This window comes from Mesoplodon mirus (assembly GCF_964341445.2).
Source record: "Mesoplodon mirus genome assembly, chromosome: 3".
NCBI classification, from domain to species: domain Eukaryota; kingdom Metazoa; phylum Chordata; class Mammalia; order Artiodactyla; family Ziphiidae; genus Mesoplodon; species Mesoplodon mirus.
The window spans coordinates 132207613-132222158 of record NC_138978.1 but is presented as its reverse complement, the minus strand read 5'-3'; the positions used below and the strand labels follow the sequence as shown (position 1 = coordinate 132222158).

Below are 14546 nucleotides of genomic sequence, written 5' to 3'. Positions count from 1 at the left end.
TTGTTCCCTCCTTTTAACTCTCAATTGTTATCAAGTAAACATCGACATGGCCCACACGCCCATGTGTTGCCACAGGTGATGTGGATAACTTGGAGAAAAAGATGGATGTTCCTATTCTAATACCTTTGCTCCTTTTTAAAGTCAGCTCTACTGAGGTAAATTTAAATATAATAAAAATCACCAATTTTGAGTTTGCAATTAAATGTGTTTTGACAAATGTACATAGTTACAGAACCATCATAACCATGATATAGAACATTTCTATCAACCCCAAAGTTCCCTCATGCCCATCCCCTACCTCCAGGTCCTGGAAACATTGACCAGTCACTCTATTGTTTACTTTTCTAGAATCTCATGTAAATGAAATCATGAAATATGTCTTTGGTACCTGGCTTCATTAAGCATACTGTCTTTGAGATTCACCTAGGTGTCATATGTAACAATAGCTTTTTATTACTATTTTATTACTACTATTGCTAGTATTCCATTGTAAGGCTATACCACGATTTGTTTATCTATTTAGCAGTTAATGGACATTTAGGTTGTTTCCAGGTTTTAGCTATTATGAATACATCTTTCAGCCTTATTTTAATAACAACCAAGAAATTCTTCTTTACTGCCATTGCTTTTATTCCAATTTGTAAAATATGGTAACTATAAGTTTGGTTAAGTGAGATCATCAATATTTTGAGTAAGAACTGAATGAAACCATTTGGGGAAGCCTGGCCCAGCTATCTTTCACAAGGCTCTCACACCCAGCTGGAACTGACTTCTTATTTTTCTATGCTTTAGTAGTTTTATTCCCTAGTACCTTTCTTGTGGTATATTTCACCTTTTACCTTCTATTTTGGCCATTTTTAATTCCCTGTTGGGACAAAGACTATGCCATATTTATGTATCTTTGTTTGACCTGTGCCTAACAGAGTGTCTTTCAGAGTTATGTTAAATATTAAATGAATTGGTTTGGATTCTTCTCCGATCACTTCCTTGGATAACTAAGTGATTTTTATTAACTCTTTCAACCCATTATTGCATTACCTGTAGAGTGTTATAAAATAAGGTTCCTAAATCAAAATATTTCAAATCCCACCTCTGCCTTTACAGCATTTACAGTAACCTTTGAGCAGATTTCTAATTCTTTATGACCCTCCTTTTTTTTTTCCAACTATAATGTGAGAGGATTTGATTAAACAAATTTGAGATTCCTTCTCCCTTTTAAAATGTTAAGGTTTTATAAAAAACCTGCTAAGTCAGAAAGAACCTGCAAGGTGAGAGGGCAACATAGAAGGAAAGGGGTATATAAAGAAGGTAGGAAAACAAAAATATGCCGTGTTTTTATGCAATTGAAAAGAAAATGTGTAGTTTCTTAAACAGAGTAAAAGTTGGGCAAGGATTCAAGAAACAAAAGTTGTTGTGTAACAACATTTGTTGGTAGAGAATTCTTTTAAATTGTTTTATAAGGAGAACTACAATAAGACAGTAGTTCTTTTCTCTAGTAAATTTAGATCAGTAATTAGGTTCCTCATTCTGAAAATTACTGATGAGACTGGCAGCCCCTTTGTGTAAGTGAACTATAAGCCCCAGTTTACAAAGGGTAGTCCCAGTTATGACTGTTTGTCTTGGTATAATTACTTATTATTAATGATTAATAATGCCCGTTTTCACTCTCAAATGGGTATTGGTTTTGAACAATGCATTTTTTTCATCACCCGATTACTGGGGATCTCAGAATCCTAGGTCTCCCGACCTATATCCCCTGCTCTAGCTAGGGTTCTGTCTTGGGGATGGTTACTCAGTGAAAGAAGCCACAGTGCTCTCTTCAGGCTAACCCCTTCAGTGGCAGCATCTCCACCTGGCAACACCATTAGAGCCGTTCTCTTCCATACACTCTTCTCTCTTTTTTTTCACGTCTGGAAAGTTTTTGCCTCCTCGTATAAGACTTGAGCAGATTCTGCAGCTTCACTTAAAGACTGCAGCCTTCTTTCCCCTATGGCAAGTATATAAGAACATCCGTTCATTAAACATTCACTGCCCGCTTCCTGTGTGCCATGTACTGAGCTGGGCTCATTGTATAGAGAGACAAAGACGGCAAAAAGGGACAGACAAGTAAACCAACAACCAAAGTGTGATAAATGCTATCTTCGTAGGATGCATACATACACAACATATACTGATGTCACTGTAGAAAGAACAGTTAATTTAGGAGAGAGGGGAAAGAGAGGAGGGGAATTTTGAGCAGGTCCTAAAGGAGCAGTATACATTGAGCAGGGGTGACGGGTTGGTGGGAGGTAGAGAGGGGTGAGGTGGGCGGGGGAAAAAAACGTCCCAGCAAAACACAGAGACATGTGCAGCTTTCCGTGGCCAGAAAATACGTGGTATGACTGAGGAGGCAAAAAGTGGCCTCGACGCACTATCCATGTGTTGCAGCATACCAATTTGGAACTGAGTGTGAGGCAAGACCTTGGAGCAAGTCCACAGGGTGTTGTTACTAGAAGTACCAGAAGGGACCTTATTTCACATTTAGCGTGGCCCCCTGATGATCCATTTGATTGAGGTGTGGGTGTATTTTCATTCTGGAATTTTGTACTACAACATTACCACATGCCTTGACTGATTTCAATACACACTTTCCTTATGTTGCTTTATGATGAGAAGCCAGTGATTTAAAGTTCCACAGCAGCACATAGACTAGTAGTGATAGCTTTATGGAATTGTTTATTTTTAGATTGGCAAGACAAGACAATAAATATCTCAATTAGTAAACTAAAGCAGCATGGATGAGAAATGCCCACAAGAAGATTAGGAGTTAGAAATAACTAAGCCAGTTAATTGAAGGAAACTTTTATATCACTTACCCATATTTAGAGAATAAAGAACCAACCTAATGTGTGTATGTGTGAGTGTGTGTTTGTGTGTATGTGTGTGTGCTCACACACAGTGTCATTATCCACAGTGGTGCCAGTAATGAGGTCCTTTGCATTCTTCAGGTTCTAATTGTTTAGGAAGTTTCTCTCTTTAGGAGCCACTGTGATTGGATATTGACCCATCCACTGGTCGATATCTAGTCACAGTGGGGTGAGATACATCGTCTTTGACTACAGAAGCTTCTCATCCTGCAGTTTCTTTCAGTGTGACCCAAAAGGGATCTTATTATGAAGTGCTGGGAGAAGTTTTTTATTTTCATATTCATATTTATATTCACATTACATGGCCTAATGTGTGAAAATGTTTAATGAAAACATGCATGTGGTACTGCAGAATCATTTACTTGCCTCCAGATAGAATCTCCTACATTATATTTGAGATTCCATTTTAAGTCTGGGAGGAAAAGCAGAGGTGATCTACAAAACTTAGTTTCAAGAATTTAAGTTTTGGGTGTATTGAGTCATGCTGTGCCTGTAACTTCAGGATCTTTAGGAAATATTGACCATTCAAAAGAAAAAAGATGGGCTTCCCTGGTGGCTCAGTGGTTGAGAGTCCACCTTTCGTGCCCCAGTCCGGGAAGATCCCACACGCCGCGGAGCGGCTAGCCCCATGAGCCATGGCCGCTGAGCCTGCGCGTCCGGAGCCTGTGCTCCACAACGGGAGAGGCCACAACAGAGAGAGGCCCGCGTACCGCGAAAAAAAAAAAGATTAATTGGCGGTACGTAACACTGAGAATGTTATAGAGAACGGTGTTTGTGTTTTAAAGTTATAAAATCGCATTATTCAGTTGTCATGATTTTTTGATTTTTAAAGTTGCTTACTTTAGTCCATTTAGATGTATGGCAAGTATTTAACATTGTATGAAAGGTCCTTTGGAGTTTCTGCCTAAAGTAAGGGGGAGTCTGTAGAAAGACTGTTGTCTACTTATGCTTAACAATTTACTACGTATCAGCTCTCTGTGGAAATGATGGGGATTAGTGCATCTGTACTTTAAATTTCTGTGTCTCCTCTCTGCCTTGTAGACTGGAAAAAGATAGCATTCAGCAGAGCTTTAGCAACGATGCGAAGGCCCAAGCCCTTCAGGCCCAGCAAAGAGAGCAGGAGCTGACACAGAAGATACAGCAAATGGAGGCCCAGCATGACAAAACTGGTAGGTGGTAGGGAAAGATTAGAGCCTGGGCACTTGCTCACAAGCCAGGCCCACGCCTTACTGTGAAATGACATCAGGAACACCTGTAACCTTTGGCTGGCCGAAGGGAGCAGATGCTAACTACACCGGAGATTCCGAATTACATATTAGTTAGCGTTTAAAAGAGAAAATGGAAAGTATTGCCCACTGTCTGTTGATTTCAGAGTGCTGCTCTCACATCTGTTGCACCATCTGGATTATGAGTTTATTTACCTGTGTTCAAGAAACGTAAAGCTGAGAGAGACCACAACAAAGTAGAAAAACAAAGGGCTTGTTTTTGGCTGGGTTTTCAGGCACACATGTTATATAAAGAAAATAGCATCAGAAGCTCTGCGGGAAATGCTCTGAGCTTACAGTTAGAGCCTCCTGAATAGCATTGAACAGTTCCCACAGTACACACATTATAGCTACTCTAAAAGCCTAATGAGTTTGCTTCAGCATCCAAACTGGAGAAAAGCTTTAGCCATTAATCGGTTCTTAATTCACTGTCGCAGCTGGATGTAATTCAGTGGCTCCAAATTGATATGTTCCTTTATTTAATCTTTGCAGCTTCGAACATTTTTAGCATTTGTATGATTTCCCCACCTCCCCCAACCCAGTCTAGAGTGATGTTTAATCCTTTGCATTCTTCAAGTTCTCACAACTGCTGTTAAAATTCACTAATACAAGGCATTGACCACAGCTGGCAGCTTGGCTAAAAATTGCCATCTTTCATCACATTGGCACTATTCTGCAGACTGAGTTGGCCAGTAACTCTTTACCTTTAATTTGAAAGTAAAATGCACTTTGAAAATAGGCAGTTTGATTTGTTCAGTCGGAGCATTATGTAGTTCCTTTCACTTTTGAGTTGTGTGTTCACAGACAGTGTTAGTCAAAACAAGACAGTGTCAGTCATTATAATTCCACACCACATACACCAAGCTGATTGTACTATTAAAACAAAAGTTTAATTGATCCTGTTTCTTCCAGAAAAATGTTGCTTAATTTTTAGTGCCTTGATTTATTTTGCTTTGTATGCTATATGCTTTTTTGTCAGTCATTGTCTAAAACTGAAAAGAAAGGGCCTGTTAAACCTTTCACCTAAAGATAATTTTCATGTGATTTAATGTATACTATATTTGATGACATGGTAATAAATGGTTGCTTATCCTGTAAGTGAAAAATTGCTAATGTAAAATTCATTAAATAATCTGTTTGCTAATAAAGAGGCAAATGTCATATTGATCCACATAATTCACTCCATCACTTTCAGTAGAGATTTTCTTCTCACAGTGTTTGGCCAGAAGAAATGAAAATTCACCAGGCTTGGTAGTTGTTTTTCCACTAAAAACAAAAGAAGAAGATTACAGAATGAATTATTGTTTGCCTCCACTATTATCAGGATCCTGGTGATCAAGGAGTCTTGGGCAGTATCTCTGAGTGCTAGATAAGAGTATTGACTGAGCCACCATGAGAATACTTCCTTTTGTTTTGCACAAAAATACATACTCTCTTTAGTTTCTTTGATCAGATCTTCATTGAAGCTCACACTAATAGATGAGGAAAATTATTTATTTCCAATAAAATAAGGAAAGTTATGTATTTTTCTTTTATGGTTAGAGAAGTATATGCAAGATGGGAGTAGTGAAATATGTGAGCAGATATGAAACATAAAGCATGAGTTACAGTGTAGAAAGAGTTCCTCAATTATTTTAGTTTTGAATTATCTGGTTGTGGTAAATTTGACACTCTGTTTAGAGTAAAATTATCAAAATAAAAATATATTGCATATTACAAAGATATAAGCATCTATGACTCCACTTGAGGTATTTGACAATTTATTAACATGTTAAAAATTACACAAAGCTGATATCAGAAATGTTTCTGGTGTGTAATTATTAGGGAAATAAATGTCTCACAAGATTTAGTGTCTTGCCAGATGAGCATTCCTTTGACCTAGGACCGTAAAAGTGATCTAGAGTCTTATAGGAAAAGTGTGGTTGTCTTAGCACTTTTACCACTATACATGTGGAAGCACTGCAGAGCTACAACCATAAACATCTTATGTTGCTGGGGGGGGGGTTATTGTTATTTCTAGAAAATGAACAGTATTCATTGCTGACCTCCCAGAATTCATTTCTGACAAAGTTAAAGGAAGAGTGCTGCACATTAGCCAAGAAACTGGAACAAATTTCTCAGAAAAGCAGGTAGGTAATATAATACTTTCAGAGCACTGTTTATATGAATACTGTCATTTTTTTCTTAAAAGACAGCATTTCCACTATTTTATAGTCTAATGTCAAAATTAGATATGTATTGACATATTTCCTGTAAAAAACATTTTCTCTCTATGAAAATTTTCTTAATTATCCATACAGACACCTTGATGTTTTTTCATAATTAGGTATACATACTATAATTTTACTTTTTTAATGTTCAGAATTGAAAACTATGAAATTTCAGAGCACAAAGGTCAAGATGGCATCCTTTTAATAAAGGATACAGATAAATCAAGCAGTTCTAAAGTCATATTTTAACACAGCTAACATATTTTAGTCTATTATCATAGTTCTCCATGAACACATAAAAGCTATCTTTAAGGCAAATGATAATGGATAAAATATGAATGTATAAAAATAAAAGTAGATGATACTTTGAAATAAACCAAAACCATCTTTTCTTTCTCCTAAAATTGTTTTATTTTAATAAAATAACCATAATTGATTTTGTAGGTACATGCTCTTTTATAAATCCACTGATTGGGTTCTTAATGAATTTTTTTCTGTACATTTTCTAATCATATTATCTCAATAAATGAATTATTTATATTCTAAATTCTAAGAAGCCTGAGTTCTCATCTTAGCTCTGACAGTAGCTGTGTAATCTTGGACAAATTTATTTGACCTGCTTGAACTGTGGTTTCCTCTTATAAATGAATGATGTTGAACAGAATCAATTTGACTTGAACTCAAAAGAAATCATTCATTTAACTAGCTAGGTATAAAATGTCGCATTACAGTATAACCTAATGGGAAAATAATCTGTGAATCTTTTCTTGCATACTTTTCTGAAACTCACTTAGATCATCAAAGAACAAGGAATAGGGCTCAGCAAACCAACTACTGACTTAGGTTTATTATTCAGAAAGAATTTCTAGGAGGGTCAGAGCAAGTCTGATCACTCTGAGCCCTATCTTGGGTTCCTGCATCAATAAGCTGGCTTACCTTACGGAATCCCCATCCCTTAATTTTTTGAAAATCGGGGGGCTTATGAATCCAATTCTTTCTGCTCACAGGAAGGCAGAAGCTCCTATAACCACCCAGAATGTGCTCTGAACATGCACCTTCTTAGTGAATACTAATTAAGTATCTTGTTTGGGATGGGAAAAGGCTTAGGGTACCAAAATACCCAGTATTTTCAGGAAATTTGACAAGGAAACCCAAATAATTTTGCCATGGAAGAGACCCTCATAATATATCAACAGGAGGTATTCCTAACTAGAAATATTTGATTTACCTCAGATACCAACAAACTAATAATTTAAGAAAAAATTATTTTGAATTGGGTCTTAAAAGATTGTGTTATCTTAAGAGTGCTTTGGGATTGATTATTGATTAATTATCTTGCTGTCTAAGGAGACATAATTGAGGAATTGGAAGTGTATAAAAGAGAAAGAGAAGCTATATGCTTGCTATATATTATTTAATTCTCACAACAGCTTGAGACATGAATTATTATCTTCTTTTACAGAGGAGGAAACCAATACTCAGAGTGTTTAAATAGCTAGTAAGTAGGAGCACTAGAATTCTAACTTAGACATTTCTGGTTCCAAAGCCTATGATCTTTCTTACAATAAGTATAATTATTTTATATCTACTACTAAAGAAAATCCAGGCCAAAGTAGTTACAATGGGAAAGTTTAGGAAAGAAAAATTAATCTTTATATTTCCATGGAGAAGTAAGCATACTTCGCATGTGAGTGTTAACCTGTGAGCCTGGGTTAACCTGTGCCATGCGCCCTGAGGCCTTCTTTCCCCTGCTCTAGGTCTATCAATTTACCCTGTACTAGTCTAGTGAACTTGAACCTCAGCCTCTCTTCTCTTCAACTCCTCTCACTTCTGATTCTGGCTCCTGACTGCTGCTTTGTAAATTGAATGTGTTCCTTTATGTCTGATACACAGCTGGTACCTGATACATATTTACTGAATGAATGAATGAAACAAATAAGCCCGGTGCTACTACCCCCTGTATCCTGATCTGACTCTGATTCCAGACCATTCCTTTGTTGATGACAGGCAGTGTGCAGTAAAAAACACTTTGGAATTCAGAAGGAACAAGGTTTGAATCTTGCTCTGCCACTTAGCTTCATAACCTTGCATACATCGCTTAATTTCTCCAAACCTCGGCTTCTCCATCTGTAAAAACCTTTTAAAAACTATGTTGCAGGATTATGATGGGAATTAGAAATTTAGAGAGATGTATATAGGTACACACATATACGTAACACCTAACACCATGCTTGACCCATAGAAGAATACAGTAGGTGCTATTGCTGTCATTGATGGTATCATTTTAAGGGTCTTGACTGGCAATTAGGATATCACTTCACCTAGCTATTATTGTCTTTGCTACCGTCCGAGTGCCATAATTCTCTGACAGACATAAAGTCTATACCACAATGGAAAATCTTTTTGAAGGCAATGCAGGATCAGGAAAATGTGGATTTGGTTGCGTTTCAGCTCCTGCTCTGGTACCTTGTCTTGTAAGTCTGAAGAGTTAAAATACGTATCTACTGTAACTTTATAAGTTGATCCAAAACTAAAACCTAGCAAATAATAAAGACTAGATAAGTTGTAACTTATTACTGTTAAAACTTTTAAGTGCCCCTAAAATTTACAAAATGTGCATTTTGTGTGTCTCGCAAGAAATTAGCATTATAACTAGGATACATTGTGATTTGGTGGTGTGGGGGCAGGTTGTTCATTTCTTTACTCTTAACTTCTCATTTCACTCTGGCTTCCTACATGAAAGACACTGCATTTTGATATTACCTTTGCTTTGAAAACACCTATAAAACTTGAAGGACTCAGAGTATTTCTTTTAAAGTAAAGCTATACATTTATTAAGCCTTGTAGAAGCCCTCCAGGAGTGAGCCTCTGCATACCCTCTACTAAACTTTTAGGATAAATAATTCCCCCTGTGCTTTAAAGTGAGGAAATCTTGAAGTTTTTTTGAGCTTTCTAAACTGTTGTCATTGTGAAAGCACAGTCTCCAAAATAATTATTTAGACCATATGGTAATTTTAATCCAGGTTTTCCTCAGAGTACTGCAGTAAAATTTTTCCTGAAAGTAAGTGTATTTATTTCATGTTGACTAACAGTTGAAACATTTTTTTTGTCTAAGAGTTTCATGTTATTCAAAATCCCATACTAAATAAATGGATTCATACCATTTAAAATACGCTTTTTTTTTTTTTTTTTTTTTTTTTTAACTCACAGATCTAGTCCTCTGACTAGAGCCCCTGAAGAATCACTGGGAAAGCTGACAATCCGGGAGCACCAATCCCAGACACTCTTACTCTCTATCCCATCCTCATGCTAGGCTGCTTTATGAAAGTGTTTAGAAATGGTTCCTCCGTGTGTGTGTCCTGTTATATATGTTTCTTCCCAAGTAGATGTAAGTCGCATTATGGCTGTGCCTATGGCTTCTGCTGTCTGCAAGCCCTCCACAGTGAAGAGCCGGTACTTCCTGCACAGTATGCCTTCCACACTGCTCGGGTGGTGTCTGTAACCCCAGGGTTTGTGAATGGCACATCCCATTTTAAAACTAAAAGTGAACTGCCAATTCCATGCATTTTATATAGTTTGTTTTTGAGCATCAGACAAGACAAGTAATTCCATTTTGCTTTTAATTGGCACTAGGCAGACATTCTGGCTGATTTTAGATGAAACTCACATAAACTTCAGCTCCCTTTTGTCTTTATTCCCCAGGACTCTGAGAGCTTATTACAGTGGTAGGGTTGTTTCTGAAGTTGGTAAATGGAGATATTTAAATATCTTTGGTGCAACTGTGATTTTTCTTTATCAAAGTGAAGGAGGTGTTCCCTCTCCCCAGGCACTTAGATGAATCAGCAGTAAAATGTTTGCAGTGCAGTTTGCAGTGCAATCTAAAACGTGGCCTGGGGAGAGCTCAGAGAGGTTGGGTACCGGCTAGGAAGGGAGCCTCTGCCAGCTGCAGAATGGAGATCCAGCATGTGCTAGGTTTTCACCTCTCAACACTTCTGCCCCAGTGAAAAGAAAAGGATATAGAGCATAGAACTGGGGTCTGCATGGTTTTGCTTCTCTTCCTTTTCTATCATTGTCACTTTCTGGGTTGCTAGGTTCGTGGATTGATGTCTAACACTACCCATTGTGTATTTGTGATTTGCGTTTTGTAATTAAGAGGAACAATGGGAGTCCATTGGGTCTCGTTATATATAATGGTTGGTTTAATTTGTTTCATTTCTATCTTGTTAATTGTAAATTGATCATTAAGATTTGAATTCTAATCTGTCACCAGGGTTGTGGGTATTGAGGCTAGAGCAATGATCCTGGTTTTAATCACTGATGATGAGAAACAAATTTTATAATTTTGGTACATATTGCAGCTCCTATATTTTAACACTGTATTTTATGGTGTTATAAATATTGTTAAATGACTTTTAGTGTAGTTTTACTGTGTGGACTATAATGTATAAATTATATTACTGTTTTGGCAACAGTAGGTATCCAACTGTGTGAGTTTAATTGAAGTAAAGAACACATACCCGGTTGAACTATTTTTTTTCCCTGGCATGTTTAGATGATGTTAGTTTGGGATGCTACAAAAATTATATTCTACAAGAAGAAACTGATATTGTCCTCTGCTAATTATTACTGAAAGTTGAATGAGACTCTAAAAGAGTAAAAAATTAAGGGGATATGTTTTTCCTTAAAAAGCAATTATCACTGTAATCCTAATTATCATAGTAAAATATTATACTTCATGAAAATGTAATTACACAGTATAACTGGTATATAAAAATGCAGTGAGAAGTTCATGCTTCTGTAAAGGCAGAAATTACCTAAATTTTCTATGAAAATTGATTAGAATCAATTTTCTTTTTATATAACACTAGGATAATCATGCCACAAATGTAATCTCAAGCTAACATAGAAGCTCGTAAATTTACTCTTTGAACTTTGCAAACTGCTAGTTCTTTCAATATATCATGGACTCTAGACAGATAAAAATGATGTCCATGTACATATACCAAATTTTTATTGAACACTGGAAGTTGGTAGGCAAATTACTATTATAAACAAAGAAAAGCATACACATAAAATATGCAAAGCAGAAAAGTACTGTAGCAATAAAATACCTGATAGTAATATGTACTTTACAATTAACATTTATATTTTTGAAATTCTGTATATAAGATATCCTCAATATAGGGCATTTGGTTATAAATGCAAAGAAGAATTAAGGAAAAAAATTTCCTGTAACATTACCATCCAGCTAACTATCGTTAACTTTTGACATGTTTACTTTCAGTCATTTTCCATGTGTAGGTAAATGTGTATGTTACCATGCATTTATATTGTGAGTGATATACGTATGTGTGTGTGTGTGTGTGTGTGTATATATATATATATATATATATATATATATATATATATATATATATATATACAGTTTTATATCCTGCTCTTTTTACTTAATATTATCTAATGAACACTTTTCTACATCAGTAAATACTCAGAAAACATAATTTTAGTTGAATCATTTATATGAATGATAATTCATCAGAATTTTAAACTCTTTTTAAATGTAATGAATAATATAATAATAATTTTATACATAAATCTGAATTTTTTCATGATTTTCTTAGTTGAGATGTCTAAAAGGGGATTGCTGGTCCAAAGACTGTGAACCCTGTTAAGGCTGTTAATGTGTATGACTTTGCTCAAGTACTGCACTAATTCTGCTCAGTATATACGTGTACAAAGCAGTTTGTGACAAAAAGAAGTGAGAGGTTTTTCAAAAAAGGAGTGAGGGGCCATGTTGCACAGTGGGTGGGACAACCCCTTTAGAGTTGGACAGACCAGTGTTTGTGTCTGGGCTTGGGCAATCACCATTTAGGTGACCTTAGGCGAATTATTAAACCTCATATTTACCTCCCAGAGAAAAGGGAATAAACACTTACATTGTAGGATTAATTGAGATCATAATGTAAAGGATGAATTCCACTACCTAGTGTAGTGTGTGTAGTGTAGGCATACAGTAAATGTTTTATTAGGCATTTCTTTGAATAATAGGGAAATTGAATGTTTTATAAATGTTTGTTGATCATTTATGTTTCTTCCTCTGTATTTTTCATATCCCTTGTACTTTTTTAATTGGAATTTTGATGAAGAGTGGGGATAGCAGTTTATTATATAATGCTTCTAATATTCATTTGTCTCATTTTTTACGTTCCCCTTTTTTTAATATTGAATAATTTGTTCCCAGTTCTTTGTTTCTCAAGAATTTTTTCAAAATCAAGGTGACTTTATTTTTTGTTTTAAATATTACAATATATGTCCATTGTAAAAATTCAGAAAATACAGAAAAGGAAAAAAATATTTTATATTTCTAATCTGGACACCAAGAGATAATCAATATTAATATGTGGTATACATGTCAAAATATTTTTTATTTTATAAAATAGAACTACCTTATGCTGATTTTTAATATTTTCCTTTTTTACCAATATGTCATATTTTAGGTCAATATATAACACCAATAAATAGCCATATTATCAGAATAGCATCTTGATATTTCTTTTTTTAAGTAATGTAACTAATCATCTGTTGATACATTTCTGGGTTACGTTTTCATATATTGGGTTGCAGAGCAAGGTTGTTTCTAGAAACAGTGCTACAAGGAACATGCTCATGAAAACATATGATTTTGTTGTATGTAAAATCTTTATATTGTTATATTGTAAAATCTATGTTTCCTTCGTGACTTTTAAAAAGTGACTTGTTTTTCTGGGAAAGTACCTGAGAACAGATAAATAATCTTATGCATTTTTTTCTAATCCGGTTTAAGGATATGTTTGGTCCTTTTGGAATTTTAGTGCATAGTGCATATTGTGATAGGAAATACTAATAGTGGAAGAATACTAAATTAAAAATTTCATATAACTGCTCCTAAATTCTTTTATATTGTATGTGATTTTGAAAGGATAGACATAGTCATTATTTACTTATTTAGACTATTTCAAATATAAGTAAATTCTTATTAGAAGAAGTAAATATAGATTGAGTGCTTAATCTGAGCTTGAAAATGAGATAATCCATGCCCTTGTGTGTAATCTGGAATCTAGCAAGAAAGATGAGGCACAGAGCACAATTCACAGGAATAAATTATAAGCTAATGTATGCATAAAAGCTAGAGGTGGTTTCAAAAAATGTGCTGACATACTGAGAACTGCAAGTATTAATCAGAGCAAGCTTTCTTCGCGATGAGACTTGAACCAAGGTGAAAACAAAATGAGGAATGAGGTGAACTAAAAGGGAGCGATCGCTTCATGCCCTGTGAAGCAGCTTAGTCCTTGGGATAAATTCCCTTAGAAAATCCAAATCTTTTCCAGGAAAAAAAAAAAAAAAAATGGCTCTGTCACCTAATGGAGGAATCCTTTCTTTGGAGGGAAATAATTTTACATCAAGCATCTCACATAAACCTCAAGAAACAAACCAATTGTTAACTACTCGTATTTTAATGTGCAAGACTTCTAAGCTTTCAGTTCTAACCTATGAGGCAGTGGAGTATGAGGAGATGGTGGAGTAAGGAGTAATGTTTAATTAAATCAAGGAAAAAGTACAAATTTTCTTGGACAGATGTCTCTCTTAGCTTCAAATGTTGAGCCTTGAAATGGCCAAGACACTGAAGAAGTAACGTTATTTCCTGACAAACACCAATCATCACCAAAGTAGGTAGATATCTGTAATCCCAAATGAAATAATGTGAAAGCAGAAAGAAAATTGGGGGACTGGTACCTCACTTAGCAAATGGAGGAAGGTGAGTCTTAAATGTCTGCAGACAGGGATACTTGTATGTGAAGCAAGCTGATCTGCTCTCAGGATCCCAGAAAGACCTAGAAGGCAGGAGTGGAATATAGGACTGAAGCCAAAGTTGACAGTTCTACCCCCACCCCATGAAGCCAGGTGACTATCCCTCCTCCACCCAGAAAACTAGGAGCTTCCCCTCTGAAGAGATTAAACCAGCAGGCACTGGTGAAAATAGCTGCACTGAAATTAGAATAGAGGAATTAATTAAAAGTCTACATTCTGAAAGGTGAGTACACCACCCTTCTATTTCCAACCAGCTCCTAGACCACTGATGGTTAGGGTTGTACACAACAAGCAGGAAAATGGAGAATCCTTCTTTT

General features: G+C 35.7%; 1 protein-coding gene across 6 annotated transcripts in view; it reads left to right on the top strand.

The window, feature by feature from the left end:
• Positions 1-14546, top strand: part of SDCCAG8 (SHH signaling and ciliogenesis regulator SDCCAG8) — a 265165-nt gene that overhangs the window by 161839 nt on the left and 88780 nt on the right. For 4 of the 6 annotated variants that reach the window (XM_082615995.1, XM_082615994.1, XM_082615993.1 and 1 more), the window contains 2 exons: positions 3948-4075; positions 6192-6300. The exons of 1 other annotated variant lie outside the window; for it this stretch is intronic. In XM_082615995.1, the coding sequence (XP_082472121.1) occupies positions 3948-4075; positions 6192-6300 (237 nt within the window). The remainder of the gene's footprint in view (positions 1-3947; positions 4076-6191; positions 6301-14546) is intronic. One more of the 6 variants, XM_082615997.1, reaches the window with a different exon arrangement.